General features: G+C 32.9%; 1 protein-coding gene across 2 annotated transcripts in view; it reads right to left on the bottom strand.

Annotated features, from left to right (window-relative positions):
• Positions 1-22,064, bottom strand: part of LOC128991514 (TOX high mobility group box family member 4) — a 197,540-nt gene extending 175,476 nt beyond the window's left edge. For both annotated transcript variants that reach the window (XR_008490659.1, XM_054414461.1), the window contains exon 1: positions 21,864-22,064. Coding sequence is in view for 1 of the 2 variants with exons in the window: in XM_054414461.1 (XP_054270436.1) it covers positions 21,864-21,932 (69 nt within the window). In the remaining variant the exon portion in view is untranslated. The remainder of the gene's footprint in view (positions 1-21,863) is intronic.
• Between the last annotated feature and the right edge of the window lie 1,816 nt (positions 22,065-23,880).

A 23,880-nucleotide genomic window follows, 5' to 3' on the forward strand; every position in this document is an offset into this window, starting at 1 on the left:
GTTTTTCTTCCTCCTGTAGCTCCATAGTCCAGAACTCATTCAACCAAATATTTTAGTATATCTACACACCAGTAGTTCATTGGCCAATTAGATTAGCATCTATGTTATCTTCAAGTAAAACAAGTTATCCGGTACTGATTTCATATATAGTAATCCAATACTTTTTTGTAAAATATATTACGAAAACTGTAGTATCACATCACAGTAGTGATGTGCGATACGTATCGTATCGTATCGGAATATCACGATACGCGAGGGACGATACGATATTTCGATACGATATTTGAAAAACGATACGTATCGTATCGCCTAAAACGATATTTGTATTTATATCGGCACATAGAGCGATACGATTCATGTCAAAACGATATTTTTAAGCTTTTTTGCGCAGGCCGAGCAAACTGCAAAATCTGTACTCTGTGGATGTGTAGTCTGAAATAGGAGTTTTTGATGTCTGTATTTTTGGTTTTTACTTGATAATGTACCAGTCCCATCCACTGAGCTAAAATTATAACTGGAGGTAGCACAGCCAAGGCAGAAGTCTGTCAAAAGCGTGTCGCTGATTTTGTTAGGTTGGTATAGCAGTGGGTTTTCTTATCATAGCAATAACATGGCTTCTTATAACTAGGTTGGTATAGCAGTGAGTTTTCTTGTCATAGCAATAACATGGCTTCTTATGACATGACACCCGCCTCACGCAAACATGGCGGCTGGCGACACGCATCTTTGACATTCAGTGCTACCTCCAGTTAGATTGATAACTCAGTGATCCCATCCCAGTCCATTTCCACTAGCGTGCTATGGCTATCTGGCAGTCTGGCACTAGCAGTGCAGACTGCAGACTGCAGAATGTGGGAACTGTCTGTGGCTGTGGCAATTACATTAATGTATCTGCAATCCTAAAATGCTATGGGAAGGATAGGGAAACAGGTCCAAGACGTAGGGAGTTGTGAAGGAAGTAGTAAAGGCGAGCAGTGTGGAGTGTGGAAATGGAAATATGTATCTGCAATACTAAGACTGTTTTCAGAGTAAACTAATGATTTTCCTCGAGCAAAGCTTGGTCCCCAGGTACTTATATAAATTTGCCGTTTCTAGGTTAGGTAGGGGAGGGGGGAAACGATACGATACGTATCGTTTTTCGATATTTTTGACGATACGATTCGCGTATCGCGATACAGACGCCCGATTCGATACGGCGATACGATATTTTTTTCCGATACGTATCGTATCGCTGTATCGCGATACGCGTCCGTATCGCCCATCACTATATCACAGTACTCCCGATTCCCGAAGTCAGATAGCCCAGAATTTCATCAATAGCGTAGCAGTCCCTGACTAGCTCAGTAACCCTAAACTAGCTTAGTATCGCAGCGACTACTGCACTCTCGAAGCTTAGTAGCCTAGTAGTCCAGTACTCCATAGCCCAGTGGTCCAGTAATTCTGTAGTCCCACAGTAACCAGTAGCCCAGTATTCCAGTAATCCTGTAGCCTCGCAGTAACCAGTAGCCCAGTAATTATGTAGCCCCACAGTAACCAGTAGCCCAGAAGTCCAGTAATGCTGTAGCCCCACAGTAACCAGTAGCCCAACACTCCTACAGCCTCGCACTCCAGGTAGTCTAGACTCCTGTCTGCAGCTCTAGGACAATGGTATCATCAAGCGCACCTGTCACCATCTGGCGGGGCGGAGCCCTAATGATGCGATCACAGCAGCACCCTTGTACCTTGGCTTGGTCGGATCAAAACAATCTTTTAACTAGGAAGTGCTCTTATGCGAAACTGATTTTAGTGTTGTAAAGTGGTGAAGGCTCATGAACCTGATGAAGATAAGCAAAATTTAGGATTCCTATTGAGTTGGAATTATTCAAATACAGTTTGGTTTTTTTTCCAATTCTTTAGGCATTTGGGATGTTTGAAGCATTTGCATACATTCCAAATTATTATTTATTTCCAAACACATATTTATGTATACTTACAATACGTACAAAATGCGGTAAATGAACATTTTGGATTACCCAGTGGAAATTATATCGATATATATGTATATATATATATATATTATATATATATTATTATAGATTATTGCTTAGCCCGGTAGAGGCCTCGTTGTCCTTGAAGGCTAGCTGCCATCTTGGTTTAATTTCAAACAGCTGAAGAGTTAACCATCCAAAAATATTTTGTAAAATACTAATTTGACTGTAATTTAAATATCTAGGACGCTCTGTGATCAGAAATATTTACTATGTGTTCTTGCCAAAGGGAGAGGTTGGAGGCTAACGGCCATCTTGGTTTGCCCACCATAAGAGCAATGTTAATTTCAAACAGCCACTACTATTTTTCAAATACCAAAGTAATCTATATAAATAAAATTAGAGTTTTGTCTGTACATTGCTTAGAATAATGAACTTTTTGGTTATTTTTACATTTCATAGGTCAGAGAAACCGAATCAAACCTTATCTCAATTTCTGTCTGTCTGTCTGTCTGTCTGTCTGTCTGTCTATCTGTCATTCTCTTGGTAACGCTAAAATACGCACTTTATTACAACTACTCCTCAATAACTATAGCACTGTCCCGCCTGAAACTTATTTTCCAAATACTATACATATATGAGATGGTTTTAGACGTATTTCATCGAATATGAGACAGTTAGATATTTAACAGTAAACCCTTGAAAATCAAGTTTTTGTCGATTTTTGACGTGGAATTTCTGGAAGCCCATGTTAACCTTATGAGAAATGAAATTATTGAATCTTAACAGCTGTTTCAATTAAACAAGTTGGTTCTGTTCTGTGATGTTCAATAGCATTAAAGTTACAAGGATTACCAACAGGGTGCAGCACTAGCACTATTATTTCTTTTACATTTATGACAACAGCTAATTTGCAACCTGGAGGCGAGTGAGCGTAGCGAACGAGCTAACCTGAAGGCAAGTGAGCGTAGCGAACGAGCTAACCTGAAGGAAAGTGAGCGCAGCGAACGAGCTCCAACATACAGGTGAGTGAGCGTAGCGAACGAACTTCAACCAGGACGTGATTGAGCCATGCAAACGAGATCAGATAGTAAAAATAAAAGTAAGCCTACCGTTATAGGATCGACCGGCAGACACAGAGGTAATTTAACCTTTTATTGATTGTCATACCGATCCGGAACAACAAAAAACAACATAAAATGAAGCTATGTATAATAGTTTGGCCAGCATATCTTAAAATATGCAAACCAACTGCTGTTCGTTATATAAGAAGGTTTCAACTGAATATTATAAGATCCCCGTGCGTAGAACGGGTACACAGCTAGTTGTTATTTAAATATCTAGGGCACTATGGAACTGAAAATGAATGTTTTTTGTAGTTTCGTGAACTAGCACAGCTAGGCTCCAAGGACTCTTAAATTGGGTCAAGGGCAATCTTAATAATTATTAATTCATGACCCATTATGGTTTTTAAGTAGCATACTTCAGTACCTTTCCAAAGCGAACAATTGTCTTCCTCTATGTTATTGCAACTAAATTAATTTAAATGGTTAGTCATTTTATTATTGTACCTGCTTTCTGGGAAACATTTATAACATTTCTTCTGTATACAAGCTTGGTAGTTGGAGAAATTAAGGAAAACGAAAATAATTCCTATAAAAAAATAATTATATATCAGATTAAGGTATCTATTTAATTTTATTTCTTTGTATTTATGTTTGTCAGGTCGAATTTAAAAAAGGGTCATGTAGCCCTATATTTGCCTGAAAAAATTAAAGACTTAAAAATAATATATATATATATATATTGGTAATTTACAGAGAGAGGTTTTTGGATGTGCATCCTTGTAAACTTATTGCAAGTACACATTCAATTTCAGAAACACCAATTACATAACGTCGTTGTAATAGAATAAATTTGTAAATAATTGTACATTGTTACACAACTTTAAACCAGAAACAGGGTAGAAAAGGGAAACAGATTTTATATGCGGCGGGCGTCTGCGGTCAAAAGTGTGGTCACTTGGAACGTTTGTGTGTGTATAGTATGTGTGTGTGTTAGTGAATGGTGTCTGTGTGTTTGTGTGAATGTTTTGTCGCGTTTGTGGTTGTTAACCACCAGCCTCACGCTATGTTTGATTTACATCAACAGAAAGAAACTGCTTTCTACTTTTCAATCTCCAAATCTCTCCTAATGATCACGTGTCCAGATAATTCGGATTGAATTGTTTCCTTAAATAAATTACACGTTTACCAAGGCTAGGTTTTGGTTAGACTTTGTTAACTCAAATTGATGACGGTGGTTTTCAGATATTGAGTGGACTTTGTCTACTAAAACAGAAAATGCTCATAGCAAAATATTGAGTGGACTTTATTTTCTATTATTTATAACGTCGATTGTTATTTTAAAAATACCCCCGCCGCAGCAAACCTGACGCCTAAGCGAATTTCCATTTGGCTGAATTGATTTTCAATTGATCTATTTAAATAACATTAGGTTTAACGAGTACCTAGGTTTGCTGCTACAAGGGAACTAATAAAGTGTGTGTTTTAAGTAAAATAATTATTGCTTAGTATTAAATGAATATATTTGCCAAGTTTGATCAAAAGATATCCACAAACAAGCAAACTACAACATTTTACAATATTCTCCATAAGAATAACATGGGAATTTTAAATTTACCATTTTTTTAGTTTTCTCCGTAACCAATAACCGTACAAAAACACTTTGATATACTGAATTGTTTGTTTTTTTAAGCTCTTTAAGAAGGTTTAGAGAAAAATTGGGAAATTTTGTGTTTTGAGGTTAAAAAGTGAGAAAAAACAATTTTTACCCCATAAAACCCCCCATAAAACCCTGTTCCCATGGTCCGATCATGCTGGATCGCGAACTCATTCAAGTTTATCCCGCCTTACACCTTCAAACCAAATTTCATCAAAATCGGATAAAAATTACTCAAGTTATCGTGTTCACGGACACATACATAAAAATTTGAACGAGTGGTGTTTTTGGCCTCTGGGGACATCAAAATGAAAAAGTAAATCGGTCCCGGGCCTAAGTCTTACCATGAGACCTACGGTAATAGCTACTTCCCTATAGGGAAATTCGCTAAATACTTCCCTATAGGGAAATTCGCTAAATACTTCCCTATAGGGAAATTCGCTAAATAGAACATACATGGTTTCCCATAAAAAGGATCTGCAGCTTAATATCCTTTTTTCTACCAAGGGTCGTAGAAAAGTCAACTCGCCTTTGGCTCGCTTGACTTTTTATCTTTAACAATAAATTTAACATGCCATGGTATTTTTGATCCATTTTTTTTGGGACACCCGGTACATACTTCAAGTCCACAAAACACGTATTAACATTTCTGTTATTCTTAATCTTATGTGTACCTGGTTTTATGATTTCTTAGTATTATTTGACTGTTTTGCTGCCTTATACTTGTGCAACTGCTTATTAGAGACGATTTTTAAACTTGAACAACATCTTACAAGCATTTCTTACCATAATTTTAGTCATCCACCATAAATCATCTCATGATTATTTTATTGTTTGTTATGAAATTTGAATTATTTATTACCATTGGTTAACTGTGGATTAAGTCACATTAAGTTTTTTTATCATGAGTTTAACTTGGAATGTCATCTTGATCTTTGTAATTTTTGTAAAATGGTGTATTACTTTGGGAAAAATAAATAATACTGTTTTTGGGAAGGTTGATTGAAAATACTGGGTAGACCTCGTGGGTATTAGACATCTAGATTTTTTATTCATTTGAGATAGTTAAAAGTAAATGTTGAAATATTATTAATTGTCTTTAGACCTATACTTAAGTTAACTGAACAATCTAACTTAGGTGTAAATGTTTCATTGCAAAGATTAAAACAATCTCTAAATTTATTCAATGAGAATTATTGATTTCCCTAAAATAAAATGAGAGCATTACCATCACAACTTGCAAAAATATTTCCCTTAGTAATTCTAAATTTAAAAGCAACCACTTCGCTTTTAAAAGTTTGTTCACTTAATTTTACAAAATATTGGAGCTATCAAAGTTGAGAGCAACATTTTACAATTGCTCGCAGAAGTTTAGCAAGAAAATATTGTAAAGAACGCTAATAGATATTCTGATAAAGTTTACATGGAGTTTCAAAGTTTAAAAAGAAGAGTTTGGTGCCATTAAAAGTTTTACAATAAAGGCGCTTTATTCAGCCAGTAAATAAAAATATAACAAGTTGTCACTGGTCGTAGCAAATTTTGATTTAAATAAATTGAAATATGTTTTATAAACTTTCTGTCTGGACCACAAAAACATTTTGTTTTGATATTCAACTAAAACTATTAGAATTGAAACTTGTAGTGTGATACTGAATGGAAACGAGTTAAAAGTTATGCTGAGTTAGTAAAGATTATTATAGTGAAGGCAATAGTCTGGATAGAGTATTAAAATAACACGTCTTTAGAGTTTGGTTATCTATTGATCTTAGTCTTGTCTAGGATAATGCACGAATACTAGAAAAGACCATCGAAAAGACCTGGTATGGATCATAAACATAAACAAATGACGTTTTTGGCCTGAAAGTAAACATTATTTAACATTGTTGAAATGGAACTGTTTAAACCATATGTTAATGCTATTAGTATAGGATTCGGGCCAAAAACGTAATTTGTTTATGTTTATGATCCATGCCGGTATTTGTCTATCATTCGTGGGATATTGCATATCGTATATGCATTAATATTGTGTAGAATAGGCCTATAGTACCGTATATCCGTTGGTCTTATACTAACCGATTAGCTGATAAGATTTGTACTTTAATTTATTGACGTTTAAAATTCAATCAATGTGTTTTCCTAAGTTACCTTTTGAATATATTTTTTATTTCATTGACAACATCTATTTATTTAGTTATTAAAAAGGTTAATTCATCGATTCTTCAACTAAAATTGACATTAACGAGCATAAAATTTGTAAAATTTTTTCCAAGTGTGTCATCAAATAAATTCAATATTTTTCCAATTTCATTTAATTTGTATTTACGATTTGAACAAATCTTCACATTTGTCCTTTGAATACTTAAAAAACTTGTCTTAAAACGATTTTATTGTGCTACTTTGATCTACGGTGACCTAAACTCTGCATTTTTTGTGTACTGACGGAAACAATATGAGTGGTTACAGGGATAAGATGAAGATGATGCATTCAACTAAGATAATTCAACATTTTAAGGAAGTTTTTCGCGTTATAATAAATTGCGTTTTACATAAACCCTCAATTTTTTGTCATCGATTCCTTTCCATCAATCAATGAGTTGAAAAATAAATTTCACTTTCGCAGCATATAAATTTTGCAATTACAAAACACTATGCCATAACCCTGTCTTATATACAAAACTAATCAAATATTTACTTAGTTCAGAACAAATTCAATTTAATTGTATATTTCAGACTTATCACAATTGTCTGATTTGCAACTCATTTGAGTCCCATTCCTTGTAACTAGATGTTACAGCACAAAGCTTTCAAAATCGCGTTACCCCCCCCCATCACCCCCCCCCCATCAACCCCCTGTCCTCTGTTTTAACTTTTCAATTTCCGCTTATTTCCATATTTTGCCCTTGGATGCAGACCGACGACAATGAATTTTATAAACTAAACTAGCTGTGTACCCGTTCTACGCACGGGGATCTTATAATATTCAGTTGAAACCTTCTTATATAAAGAACAGCAGTTGGTTTGCATATTTTAAGATATGCTGGCCAAACTATTATACATAGCTTCATTTTATGTTGTTTTTTGTTGTTCCGGATCGGTATGACAATCAATAAAAGGTTAAATTACCTCTGTGTCTGCCGGTCGATCCTATAACGGTAGGCTTACTTTTATTTTTACTATCTGATCTCGTTTGCATGGCTCAATCACGTCCTGGTTGAAGTTCGTTCGCTACGCTCACTCACCTGTATGTTGGAGCTCGTTCGCTGCGCTCACTTTCCTTCAGGTTAGCTCGTTCGCTACGCTCACTTGCCTTCAGGTTAGCTCGTTCGCTACGCTCACTCGCCTCCAGGTTGCAAATTAGCTGTTGTCATAAATGTAAAAGAAATAATAGTGCTAGTGCTGCACCCTGTTGGTAATCCTTGTAACTTTAATGCTATTGAACATCACAGAACAGAACCAACTTGTTTAATTGAAACAGCTGTTAAGATTCAATAATTTCATTTCTCATAAGGTTAACATGGGCTTCCAGAAATTCCACGTCAAAAATCGACAAAAACTTGATTTTCAAGGGTTTACTGTTAAATATCTAACTGTCTCATATTCGATGAAATACGTCTAAAACCATCTCATATATGTATAGTATTTGGAAAATAAGTTTCAGGCGGGACAGTGCTATAGTTATTGAGGAGTAGTTGTAATAAAGTGCGTATTTTAGCGTTACCAAGAGAATGACAGATAGACAGACAGACAGACAGACAGACAGACAGACAGAAATTGAGATAAGGTTTGATTCGGTTTCTCTGACCTATGAAATGTAAAAATAACCAAAAAGTTCATTATTCTAAGCAATGTACAGACAAAACTCTAATTTTATTTATATAGATAACAACGTTGTACAATGCTTTTATACAACTCGTTCTGTGTACTGTATTCTAATTAAATTTTAATTGTATATATTATAGGTGAGTTTATTGATAATTGTTGTGAAAATTTTGTAAATGACAAATATGTGTAATGAAAAAAACTGCAATAATTGTTCAATATTTTTTGAGGTTAAAACGAAAATAGAATTTGTTACAGTTAAAGTAACTATAATACATATCAGCTACAGTTTATCACAGCAAACTATTAAATTGATAGCTGTAACCTGTAATTATTCAATGTTTCCTTAACACAAAAAAGTTCCTCAATTGTATTTAATGCACTCAAAGATTATACATTATGAAATATGACAAAAAGAATATTAGGAAAAACTGAAGAAGTCTTGCTAATAAGTAGTAGGCTTAACTATTACATAAATTAATTAATGTATTCCTACATTTTTCCAAAACAGAATTATAATTTTGGCATCAAACTAAAAATAATATTACAAGTTGTTTTTTACAGTGGATACAAATAACTAAAACACAGGTAATAGATACAGTGTACTAGAGAAGGTTTTGTTTTAAACAACAAATTACAGTTTTTGCCAAACATTAACTATGCCAAAAACATTAAAACAATGAAGCTGTCAAGTGATATCAATACCAAACTTAAAAAAAACTTAATGCTATTTTATAAACTGCATTTACAAGTACATACATACATTATTATATAAACACCAAAACTGCATAACATAAGTTTCATAAACTATAAACATTTCTCATCAAGTTCATTAAAAATCTAGAATTATAAACATAAAATGAAACAACATAATTAAATCCAATTGCACTTTAAAGTCGCGAAAGTTCGAACGTAATCAAGCAGTTCAGATTATTTCGAGAAGTTATGGCGAAGTTAAGCTAAACTGGGAACTTTGCGCCATTGTAACTTACTTCTCAGTTATGTCACATTCAAAAGGCAAATACGTTTGAATGTGTGAGAGGCTTACATTATAAATGGGTTAGATTTAATTAAATTTACGTCCCACGTTCGTGTAGTTATACTGTTTGTCTTGAACATCTCATATTACTTAATGTTGAGAAAACACGTATGTTTATAATGTGTTTATAATGTTAGTTTGTATGATTTTCTCAAATAAAACACTAGATTTGTGTAGGAAACAAAAATGTTTTACATTTTCACAGTTATTATTGGATAAGTTTAGTAAACAGTTTGAAAAAAAAAACTGTAAATTTACATTACGCATTAGTATAGAGGGTGTTTCCAAATTGACTGGAAATATTTTGTGAACTTGTTGCTTGGGCTAAGACAAACATAAGATGCCATACAAGTTTGGGTCTAAAATGCCTAGATTTCTGTTTGTCGGTCTGTTTGTGATTTTTAAGAATTATTTTATATCTTGGGCATTTTTCTAGATATAAAATTCAAAATTGGTATAAATGTGTATTTTAGTAGGTAAAAGGATATTAAAAAGTTTCGTTTCAATATCTCAAACAGTTTCAATATGGTGGCCATTAAACATCTTTAATGCCAAATTTCATAAAAACCGTAAATATAAAAAAAGTTTTTCGAATATAAAATTTCAATCTAAATCAAATGAGAACTTGTTTGTCAAAATTGGATGACAATCAACCAAGTTATCAGTTTTCTTTTACATTCGGCTACGCAATTTAATAGGGCTTCTATATTGTTTATTATTGTAAAGAGCAGTATGGTAGTCCTATCTTTTATCTGACCATTAAAGATATATTTTTTTAAATAGGACAGAATCCCGATCAAGTATTAAATTGTATTATAGTACTGATAGTATACTGACATAATACTTTGATATTACACTAGTAATTGTGATATTGTTGTACAGACATACCTAAGTAGTATATATACTTCCCACATGCAAACATATAATCTACTGTGCAATAACTGTAGGTATATAATGTAAAACATACTGCTTCCTATGTTGCTATATTGTGTAGTAGTTATATTAAAATAGGTTTTAACAAGCGAAGTAATTGAAAATATTCAAATTTGTATGTCTTCTGTAAGCGTAAGACGTTTTAATTAAATTACTAACAAATTTAGTACTTAGTGCAAAACCTGTTGGAAAGATCAGTAATTAAAGTACAGATATAGTAGAACCTTGATAACAAGTGGTATAATCGAATAAATGTGTCAATAGTGTTTAACAAATATTATTTGTTAAAGACTACTGACTTACAATACTTTAAGGGTCTACAAAATAAATGGCATTTGAAAATTGCACTTCTTATCAAGGTCCACTTGTTTCGAAGGTATTTTTATTGAGGTTCCACTGTAGCACAATGTAGGGATTTTAATACAGCTGTTTAATTGTTCAAGCAAGTTGTAAAAACTATTACAATGGGAAGCCTTATTAAAATAATAATGCATAAAATATTGTAAATTCTAATATTTGAGAGAGTTAAAAGGGTTAAATGTCAGAGGGGGTGATATGGTACAAGCGGGGTTGCGGTGTAGAGGACAACCGCACGTAACTAAGATCCAAACAGTCAATGATGTCATTGCCACGTTCAGTTTATATCGATATTAACAGTTACTTGTAAAACTGTTTGATTAATTGACGAAACTATTTTTGTAAATATTCTGGGTCTTTATACAAATTTTGAAGCGAAATAAATAATCAGTCCGAATCCATTTATAATCTTAAAAATTATTTTAGGTGTTTTATATTTACATAATTTTATGTTCGTGTACCCTAAGTACCACAGTAACTAATCTGTGAAGATTACGTTTCCTGTTTTAAAGAATTAACTATGGGATTATAATTCCAAAATATATAAATATTTATTGTACTAAAGAGGCATTTCTTGGCTGAAGTTATGATAAGTTCGCTGCTTGTATTTTAAATCCTAGTAAATAATATTTGTTAGCAGATCACGTCTCGCGTATGTTAAATAGAACACACAAGATAAATAAATAAAAAAAATTGTTTTTTTTACTAAAGCTAAAGTAAAAACAATTTTTATAAACTCAGTGCTTATCGTAACTAAAAATAACTGGCTATTAAGGGTCTATTGAAAATGTGATTATACACAAGAGTATTTTTATGTGAAAAGGGTATTTGAAAAAAATTATACTACTAAGATTACAATGTTGTTTTAGTTTATGGACGTAGGAAGATTGAAATGTAGTTTTTTGGGTTTCCAAATTGCAGTTACTAATACGTAGCATTTGACTGTAAAAATCCACACAAAATTAGACAACCCACTTTACCATGTGATTCTTTAAATTACTTAACAACCAAAAACTATTCTTTCATTTTATTTCCATTAGCTTTTTCCATAATTATTCATTACACAAAGTAATGAGGCACACGAGTTTCTGCAAACTCGGTTGAACTCATTTCAACATATAAACTTACACATTTAAACATGTGCAAATCCGAGAGTTATTATCGAGTTGCTCTTATGAGTTGAGTAACTCTACATGGTCTGATGAAGTTGAAGAGTTGGGCCCATTAAAACTTGGGAAGGTCTTTGTAGCATGTTGAATAAATAATGTCTACATTGTCATGTGTTTTAGCGAAACGGGGAGACCGTTTTGGCCGAGGAAAAAGAGGATTCGGTTTTGTAAAAGATTGTAGATCGGAATTAAAGTGATTTAGGTTTTAAAATATTAGGTGTGTCCTAGGACGCTAGGCACGAGCCTAGGATTGTTTTTCACACTACTTCAGGCTAGGCCTAGGGGTTGCGGCATTATCACTTAGATAAAATTCATTGGTGATTTTGCGGGATTGAACCCGGGACCTCTTGGACCGAAGTCCCGCACTCTAACCACTAGACCAGCTTGCTCCCCAAAAATATTAGGTACGTATCATACTGACCACACCGATTAATCTACTTTTAATTAGATTTTAATTATTTAAATAACAAAATCTTCCTAACCTAACCTAAAACATAGTCCACCTAAGAAGTTCAATATACGATTATTTTCGGATTGTCTTGAAAGTGGAACCAACTAACTGTCTGGCTTTCATTAAAGTTTTTAAACGATTTCTTTTTAGTATTTTGTACCACTGGTTTGAAATTAAAACCCAATATTGTTATGGTTGTCTACGTTTTTATGCGGTTAAGCCACTACTCCAGCCTTGCCATTAAATCCAGTAAAATAACAAAATACTTGTCCTATGAAAAAATTCAATACTTAAGTTCGCGAAATGTTTTAACCATAGATTATCGGTTTACACTTGCACCTAAAGGTTTAAAATATTTTAATAAATGCTTAAACAAACAAAAATGAATTTGTTAATATGAAAATGTATTATCTAATTGAAAAACAAACCAAACATAAAAACGAAACATCGATAGAATACGGTCGATTGGAACCCTTTGCCAAAACAAAAATAGAAAGTTTTAATTTCCAGGACTTATTGGAAAACACTAATCCCGAACAGAAATTCGCTGGCGTTTGCAGCCTAGCTGCAAAACAATTTAGTTTTTTCACTTTGAATGCATTTTTATAATGTCAGTTGTAATAGGAATGGGAGAAAGCGAGGGTTTTTTCTGTCAAAACACAACCGGAGGGTAATTGAATTCGCCATATCAGGGTAATGGGAATTAGGGCTGATGGTTGATAGGGCATACCGCAAACTCGCACACACACAAACGTTTACTCACACAGACGAGTGTTTGTCGGTTAGCTGTTGATAGTTTATACAATTTAAAATGGATTTTTGTCAGTTTGAAACACTACGTGTTAAAATTGTTTAGTAGAATTAGAATGTGTATGAATGTTATAGTTAAATGCGATTATTGTTGTGGTGGTAGTCGTTTTGAGGAAGAAATGTAGTTTTTAAAATTTGAAGTATCGAAAAGTGGAAATTGCGTTTTTTTAAAACTGAGCTTGTTTTTTTAGTATTTTCTACAAATGTTTCCCACTCATAGTTACTGCACATTAGGTTGTCCATAATAACGGTAATATATTTAAAAAATACATTATTTCTATTTCTTCTACATGGTGTTCTATCACTTTCCTATGTGTCCATAGTTTTCAAATCGGCTCTTTCAATGTTTGTTCAAGAAATGCAGCACAGTGTTGATTCAGTTTACTTTTTTGTATATGAAATTGTCCAGGCTTTCTCACTTTATCCCTTGTAATATTTACGCCAACCCAAATTCAAATAGTAAATATTATAATTCAACCAAGTCAGTAAATATTTGTCGCACGTGTTTCCAAAAAATGTCAACTAAAATATTACCAGCAATTAAATTATCCAGCTGATCATAATGTAGACAAATATGTTCTTCATAAGGATTAGGTGGGAACTTCAAGAGCCACTGTGGCAGAGCCCAAGGGACTTTTTCAAAAAAGTAAGGTCAGTTTGCAAAGCCACACACCTAAACGAACATTTTGGTATATAATATTTGGGGTTTAATCTTAAAATAAAAAAACCTTATTGTTTTAAACGTTGCATGTAGCGTATTATTAATATCTATTTCTCTTTTGCAAACTAATTATTTGAAGAACAGTGAAACTTGCAATGATAACTTTAACCTGTTATAGCATTAATGTAGGGTAACCCTGCACTGTACACACTAACACACACATACTCATATATACGAAATTCTAAATTTCTAGACATCACAAACCTAAAACTCTAAACCGCAGTTTAATTTTACAACTCGAGAGAAGCAAGAGATTAACCCAACAACACTATTACTACAATGACAGTAATGACAAGTAATGATAAAGACTGAGCTTTGTCTCAGTTCATCGACTTGGCAACCTTGAAACACACTGAAGGTCGCGAGCTCGTTGTGAGCGAAATGAATATAAATATCGGTAGAATAACGATATAGATTCCAATACTGGCAATGATGTAGTTTCTTTATGGTATTAGCTACATAAAGATCCCAATCGACAAGATGTATTCCTAGGCCCCGCGGCGGACAAACCGGTTTCCTCTGCATAAAGAGAAGAGTTTGGTGGTACAAGCTCTCGAGCTGCCACTGCATTCTTCAATCCGATCTTCACCAGTTTTAGGTTATCCGTATGAAGAGATGAAACTTAATCTTGGTTTACGTTTAGTCTGGATCTATCCTAATGTTTTAAGACCTGTGATTTCTTTGTGAGTGTTTATAGTGGTCTTTGTTGACCCAATGCCTCTTGTTGCAGCATTTGAAAAGTAGTCTCGTTTCCTTTTGGAAAAGAGTTTTCTCAGCATCGTAAGCAATAACTGTTGAAACTTTGAAGTTGTATCTTTCCAGACATTAATTAGTTAGTTTAATTACTAAAGATTTTACAAGTGCATCCAGAATTCCCAACTAAAGCAGGGGAATTTTAAAACAATCACTATATTCATAGACATTTCATCTTCAGTCTTTTAACGTTTGTTATTCATTTTAGATAAATTTTGGGGGAAAAAGGCAACCTCCATTAATTTCTTTAGATAAGTTTTCTGACTACAACCTAGAGAGGGAGACAGAGAAAGAGTGGTATTCGATATCTAAAACCTATCTGACAAATAACACTTTTAAACAACGAATGTGCCTCAGTAAAATTGTGTGATATATACTTTTATCTTATTTTCATAGGGGGTTTAGAAAGCGTTTCAAAAATCGTGAACACGTAAAATCGAATGCGTAAGTATGTTTTATATGATTAGGAGTAAGTATGTCTAATAAGATTAGGAGACAAAACTACCACTTAAAACCAGAAAAACCAATTAAAAAATTCGACGTATGCCTTAGCCTAAGCAAAAATCATTCCAAATGAAATTTCAAAAGATTCCTTCTATTCTAAGAGAACATTAAGGGTGATTCAAATACACTACTCCGACAGGTTGTAATTTTTACTCTTGAGTTGCTCTTTTGCTTATTTTTTCAACCATCTTACTTCATAAGCGATAAACGCGGCTGATCTTAAAGTTTGGGCGCAGGACTTCTTTTTGGAGGATTGGTCTTCAACACCCTACCAATCAACAGATTTTAGTTATATAACAATTCCAAAATCCCACATTTTGAAGGCCACTGACACAAAAAATATAAGTCCTCAGAGTACAGCAGCATTCGTCTCCAAATTTAAAATCACCTTCCACAAAGAAACATGCGATAATTATTATGAAGACTCGCTTTACTAACAACTATCAATCTTAGATTCACCATTAGTTGCATCCAATCCAAGGTATTTTAAACGGAATTATCTATGCATTCAGAATTTTGTACCAGTGCAAATTAACCATATTTTAATTTTCAAATCCAAAACATATGATTAACACGAGAGGAATGTCGTGTACACGTGTGTGCGTGTACATGTGAAGCGCAGTACACGTGCGGTGTGCCCCAAGATGCTCTGCCTGGCCCACTTCTTTTTCTCTAATAAACAGCCGCAGCACGATTTCTCCTCTTTGAACACACACGTCACGTCATGCTAATTTGAAATTTTAACGACTTTTCAGATCGTTTTTCCTCCACACTCATTACACTAAATGAAACCAGTGCATTAAATTAAGAGCGGTTTAAATTTAGTGCGTTTTGTTTTTGCTTGATGCTTAAGGTAGTTTGGAGTGCAGGGAGCTTGTTTGATAATGGTTGCTAGAATGTGTGATGGATTTTTAGTTGACGAGTGATGATCGTTTAGGATTACACTTTCACGATAGTGTTGATAAACTTTAAAATTTGATTGTGTGAAACAATATTTGCTATTTCGTTTGAAGTCGATGGAAAAACTCATTCTCCCGTACACGTTTTAAATAATATTGGTATTAATTGGATACTTAAATTGGTTTGTTAACTGATAAAATGCCTTATTTATAGATATAGACACTTGTTTTTAACAAGCTTTGCAACAGTACTATGGTAGGTTGTGCCGGTATTCGGTGATACGCATCTCTTTAAAAGATTATTCTAAGAAAATTCCTAGAAATGCAGAAGATGTGAACTGTATTATTATATATTCAGTGATTGTATTGTCTTAAGATAATGATTGTATTACTGCAATTGATACAAAATAAATACTTCATAAGGTATTTCCGTTAGGCTGTACTTTTCGTTGGAATATGTAAGTGTAGACCTTACATTTAGAGATTCGTCATTAAAACAAAGAGAAATCTTGATTGACCTTAACATAAATATAGAAAGATAAAAATATAAAAGAATATTATTAATTTTTTTAAACAATGAAAACACCCAAGAGGGAAATCCGAGTTTTCTTAAAGGGGTTGCCAAAGTCAGGGGTGGCAACATCACAATATCTCGTTTAATTACTCAAACAGGGGTGCCACCCGCACCAACAGAATCAAATAATTACAGTAGCAACCATTCTTACGTCCCTGACGGGTGTCAGCTTATAATTAAGACTTTACTGTGATTGCGACATCTTGGATTGGAACTGCCAATCAAGATTCCGAGTTTAATATTAAACCTCGTCGAATTAATTAACTACAACAGAGAAACGATTTGTATTTTTGTATCTGAGCGGTTTCAAGATTTTTGTCGGCACTAAATTGTAATCTATAGATAAACCCAGACTTAAAGAAATTTGAAAAATCACGACAGTAAATATTTTGGTGTTCTTTTAAAGTTTGACAATAGATAACAACGAGTTTTACCATTGACTATATACTATAGCTATGGTATATAGTCAATGGTTTTACTAAGGGATTCCTGATACAAGGCGAAGACGAGATTAAGGTCCTGCCGCTTGTGGGGATGCTTTTGACAATTGTGCTGAGGTCTGCCATTAAAAATCTGTTTAATATCACGGACAGCCATCGAAACAAAATATTTCTACAGCCTGAAAATAATGCAACATAGATAAATATTTCTACAGTATAAAGATTCTTCACTATCAGCTGCAATAATTGGTGTCAATACAATGTGAACTGAACCTTTATCTGATGGTATCAATGTTGACTCTATTGTAAATCACTGGTCACAGATCCTACTTCGTGTATTACAAAGTACAGTATGGCATACGCATGTTGACAATTTGCCATAAAGACGTGAGAGAGTGTGATCAAGTAATTTTTATCTATTCAAAGGTTTCCAAAAAATCATAAATGTCCTAATCAAGTCAATAAGCGATTCAAAGGCCATCAAAAAGAACTTAGAAATTCCCTAATTAAAGCCACTCTTTGAAATTTTGCTAAAAAAAGTGAAATCAATATTTTAATGTTAGAAGAGGTTGAAAATCCAAATCAAACAAGTTTCCTAGTTTGACAAGATTACGCGTATAAAATCGACCTTTGTTACGCAACCTTATTTTATAGTTAGATTATTATGTACATTTAATTTTGTACATAGTTTAATACGGTAAAAAAAATTTGATACAATTTTAAAATAAGGCTGCAGAAGCTTCCGTTGAAAAAAAAAACAGTTTTAATTGTTAATTATTCAATATGTAATTTCTTTTAGTTTAATATACAAAGAATAAGAATCACTCATTTAAAAACTGTTTGTAAAGGAATCTAAGAAGGAAACTTGCCTGTAAAACGAAATATCACCTTTATCCCTTAAAATATCTTAAAAAGACCCCCCCGAACGCTTAATCCTAAGCGAAATGTTTCAAACAAAACTAAGTATCACAATGAAAAGTCAGGGCAGTAGCGCAGCGCCCGACGGCGGTTTCGGATCCGTTTTTTGCCGCGTCAGCCCCCAGAAACCTGTTTGGTTCTTCGTCGATTATCTACAGAGTTTAGTGTTAGTGCTTATCTTTATTGGCGGGTCCAGAAGGTGGGCTCATCTGTTAGGAAATTAGCAATTTGTGAAACCACTTGTGAAAACTAATTTCAACAATTTCAAACCATTATACTTGTAAGTTTGTTCAATAATTTCTCGTCTTAAATGTAAGCTACACCGAAAAAACTAAAGTGATAGATCACGTACATATAAATTTATCAAGAATAGTTCAATTGTTATCGCTAATGCAAGGCTTGTCAACTTTTGATGTGGATAAAACAAAATAATTTTAAATTTGAGTCATGTTTGTTAAGCTTTAATAATGTTTTTGATAATGAAAGTCTTTTAAATTCACCCTTGTGAAGTGTTAAATGGTTTGCAATTGTAAAACACTATGTGAGGATATCACGGAGGTGACATCTTATCAAACACCAATATACTTAAATCTCACATACAATGTGTATATGACTAATCACCAGTTTACAATGATATTTATCTTATATCAGGATTTATTTAATAGTAAATGCGGGAGTATGTAGTTGATAAACATGTAAAAAAATGCAACATTTTCTTCATAACTATTACATTTAAAAGTCTACATTTACTCCTCTACCATACACATAGTCCTATTTCCCCTTAGTGCTGTCTTACAAAATTATAACTGAAACATTATTTTCAACTTTCAAAGAATTGAAACTCTTAAAAAATTTAGGGCAATTATAAAATGTCATAAAACAGCGTCATTATGAAATTTTCTTTCAAATTTGACTACATGTGAGCCTCATTATATGGCGAAGGCTGTTTTTGGTTCGTTACTCAATTCGTCATGCTTCGGAGAACTTTACTCAATATTTTTCTTGCTCAAGTTTTCACTTTAATGAGGTACACAGCTTGCTTGAATTCTTCGTATTTTATTTACCGAGGAAATCTGAGGAAACATTTAATTTGCGTCGGTGTGTGACTCGGAAAATAAATATGTAGAAAATAAAGTTATTTATGATAGTTAACTTGTTTAATTTACATGACACTAATAATTATATATAATTTCTCTTGTTTCTTTACTCATTTGGTGAGGAAAATATACCTTATATGGTACTTATTCTGGAATATTGACCAGAAAATATGCCGGTTTAAAATCTGTTGAGAAAAACGTAGTTAGTAAAATTTTTTTTTATGAATCATACTTAGAAAAATTAAAAAACCGTACTGGTAATTTGAATTTTGGATTAAAATCGATTTTTATTGAATTATTAATTTATATGGAATCTAACGGATTTGAACTCATAAACATCTTAAACATAAAGTTGAATTTGAGAAAGATTAAAAATACAAATGTACCTACTTTAAAATTTAAGAGATTGGAAACTCTACTACTACTTTGTTAAATTTATTTTATGGAATTTACTGAAATTCTTTACTACCTACTCTTTTGAGTCACTTTATGTGATAACAATTATAACGGTATTGTTATTGATCAGGAATATGTAAGATTTATTCCTTTATAAATCGTTCTAATTAACAACAATATGAATTCGAGTTGTGGTATGGAATTGTTCATTCGGTTTATTAGAAGTGAAATAGCTCTTCTATCTAATCCTACAACTTAGAATGGATTTATAGCCCATTGGATCTAGTTACTACGGCAGTCTCATTCCAAATTGGAATTCATTACGTACATTTTATAACAGCAGAAATTACGCTGCGGAATAAGTATTTATTTGACGAATGAAACACATATTCAAATACACAATAAACATTTTATTGCTAGACACCCCGATTGCGCAACACACGAAGTTCTCTCTAATTGTTGACATGTTCCTAAACAAATTTCATCCATATTCATGGCGATCAGGTTTGTAAAACAATTCGAATACAAAACTAGAATTGAGAACTCAAAATATTTATAGGGTGTTCAATAAATCAAAAGACGGTCGGAATCGTTTTTGAGCTCCTCTCTGTCTTTCTAGAGTTTTACTCACGGTAAGGAAATCTGTTTTAAAGCAATGTTGAAGTGGTTTATTTAAAGTCTCTACTTTTTTGTATAACAAATTATGATTGTTTTCAAATAGTTTTTAGCTTACACTTGATTTTGTTGTTAGTAGAGTCCGAAATTACCCAATCCCGTAAATATGTAAATACAATAGCTGAACATTGTATTTTGTTATATGCATTTTATCAATTTAATAAAATGTTTTGCTTTTAAAGCACTCAATTTTTATTGCTAAACAAATTATGCTTCTGTTGTTTTGAAATGTCATTCCAAATACATTTACGTCATTTCCTTATTTTGGAGAAGTGTTTTTTATTGATATACTTACCTCCAGATGTTATCCTCGCTTTGATTCTATTGCACACAGGCATATCTACCAGTCATGAAGTTTTCTTTTACTATGCAGGCTTACAAAATGAAACATGCTAATGAAACAATGTTTGTAAACATGAACTCCCATCTCACACTGTGTACCGGTCAATAAGTAAGTCAGTCTGAATAATCAAAAGGTTTATTTAACTGGATATTGTTTTAAATTGTTTCAAATAATTCTATTTTGACATGACAACGTACTTTTGTAACCTCCACTCAAACAAATAACCATAAATAACAGTCTAGTAATTTTTCTGCTAAATATTGTTTTATTCAAATAATCTTTAGCCACTAGAATATCTAATCATTATTTACCATAAACACTCGTCGTATAGCATTGCTACATAAGTAGAAGTAATTATTTGATTTGAAACTCTCAATTGCATATACGTTCAGCTAGACCACGCTGTAATAGCCCTGCATAATCCTAGCTTATTTCGTGCAGTGCTATTTAGTCTAGATTGCACAATAGTTAAATCTGGTTTGTGATTGTTGTTTTCAGTATAAACGCCTCTAGGGATATCAGACTCAAATTCGAGGCGCTTGACCTCTTGTTCCCGCCAATATTAGGTAACATTGGCTGTTAAATTGCGAGGGAATTTAAAAAAATGAATACATATGTGTGTGTATACTGTATATGCTTTATTATACCTTATTCTGTATAAAATAGTAGCCTACTATATATTGATGGAAAATAGTTATGTACCATTATTACTGTTGGTAAATGTATTTACATAATTTTTGCATGAATGATTTAAAATTTTACATACCGGTACCTAAATTACAAATATCCATCTCTAAAATCCTATGTGTATTATTTTTTATTAGAATATTAGATGAAAATCAATTATCTAGTATTACATTGGTGTTTGACGTTTCTGTGATCACAAAATTGTATTTCTTACTATAAAGTTTAAGGAACCATTACATTAGTCATATTTCGTAGCAAATAATTATTCCATACAGCAGCAATGCATCATGGTTCATTTTATTGCCTAAGTATACCTAGTTATATATTCCACGTGGTTAAGTGGTCTTACATAACACGCTTATTGAGTTAATATGTGGAAACACTTTGATAACCATTACCTATCGCTATAAAAATGTTGAACCAATTAATTGTTCAACATTGTGATGTTGTTGTTGAAATCCCTTGTTTTAGAGTTAACCCGATATTTTGTATAAAGAGGAATACTTATTTACAATTAAATTTACTTTTTATCATCTAATCATTAATCTATATAATTATTATACAAATATAATTATGTAAACATTGTTTACCTTGTATAAATACTGGTCGAACATCCTGCAGACGTCGACGTCAGTTCCCATGCAATAAGTAGCCTCCATCTCGTCCGTAAAGCCTCCAATCGTCAATTCCACAGTAGTGAGTCACTTACACACGCGAAAACACTGTTTTTCAGTTCATAACACGCGCGTGTGAGAGTCGCGGCGAGGAGCACGCGGCTGATGTGTACTCTACGACGACTGGCGAGCGAATGAAGCGCGCGGCCAATAAGCTCCGCCTCCTTCCCCCTCCACGCGCCTTTACCCCCACCACCCGCTATCTGCGCACAACAATGCTCAACTCGTTCCCGCCGAGTCGATTAAACTCCTTGCATTACATCACTATTATTATAATTACCCCGACATTGTTTTAACGGAATGAAAATCGTTTTACAGCCCTCTCTCTTCACTCTTCGCGACGATTAATTTGATGTTTAAAATTAAATCTAGTTATTATTAAAACTTTAAACTCCTGCCTGAAGCAGAGACTGTTCCAGTTTGTTTATATTAATTAAAACGTTGTTTCCTCAGTGAAATTAATGATTTTAATTAAATTTCGTGAGGTCTTTGATTCTAATTTGTTCTCCAGACTTTGGAAACTATTAGTGTATGGGGTGTGATAAGGACAGTGGATTTTAAGTTGATAATTAATTATGTTATGAGTTAAACAATAATATTAAATATGTAAAGGTAGATAAGTATTTTGATTCATTACTAGCCGATACAGGAATGTGGTGTGCAAAGTCTAAGATGGTATAATGGGATATAACAAAATAAATTTATTCAGACAACTCTTTACCCAAAACTAAAATTACAATTAAAAATTGTATAACAATATTTATATTACTTGAAAAGGTTTCTTAAAAATTCACTCCGATTGTAAATGCAATAAAATGAATACACACACAACAAACTCTCTATATAAAGCTAAAAAGGACCACGAACTTTAGAGACAACTTAAACTGCAAACCTATGAATCGCATACTGGAATGAAAGGTCTTGATGTAAAACTTCCCAACCAGTGCAGTAAAAAAATATTACAAATTGAAGGTCATATTTTAAACTAAACAATAACCAAAGGCAATTTGAAACTAGAGAATTGTACGTAGAAAAGAACTGTAGTTATGTTAAATATATATTTATGGAACTTTATACTTTTCTGTGACAAACCAACATTAGAACGTTGAGGTTACTTTACTGCATTTTTACAAGCTCTAATAAACAGTTTGGCTTTCCAGACTCGAATCAACAGTAGTATTTAAGATGCTGGTATTCTGGACCAGTGTAAAATCTTTCAGTAAAGTAAGTTTTTCAATAAACCCTCTCCTAAGGTACGAACCTCAATTAAAGGGCTATATCTAATCACATTCAAATACTGAAAATACACCAGCTCTTAATAGTTATTTTTGTTTAATTTTTCCACGAGTTAAGTTTTGATTCTCATCATAGATGTTTACATTACGATAAAGTTATTTGTTTTGATTCTGCCACACAGTTAAATCCAAATACACAAGATATTTTCATTAAATTAAGCAATAAATATGATTGAGATTAGCCCATATAATTTGCATGGTAAGTGTTTGTAGCTAGTTTTACAATAGATTTAGAAACCTACATTATTCTCCTAAGTATTCTTTTACTGATGAGAGGCATTTGCAGAACAACTAGTATGAATAATTTTATTCAAAAACAGGCTTTAAATATTGTACCATATTAAATAATTTTACATGTAATACACGGGTTGAGTATATAGCTTGAACTTAAACGCTCTGATGCACCAGTGCATGTAGCCTACGACCCACGTTCCGATTTGTAGGCCTTTGTCAAGCTCATAACATTATATAAAACCAATGATAAAACCAAACAAGATCCAGTTATTTTTACAAGTGACGTAATAAAAACAGTAGGCCTAGTCTAATTTAGTCAACCATAACTTCTTATCAATAGTTCTTTTTGGTACATAAGTAAAAAATCTGCAATAATAGCTAGTAAGCAATATGAACATTTTAAA

Source organism: Macrosteles quadrilineatus, unplaced genomic scaffold (genome assembly GCF_028750875.1).
Source record: "Macrosteles quadrilineatus isolate MER2022 unplaced genomic scaffold, UCM_ALF_1.0 Scaffold_1__1_contigs__length_201487025, whole genome shotgun sequence".
In the NCBI taxonomy this organism is placed as follows: Eukaryota; Metazoa; Arthropoda; class Insecta; order Hemiptera; family Cicadellidae; genus Macrosteles; species Macrosteles quadrilineatus.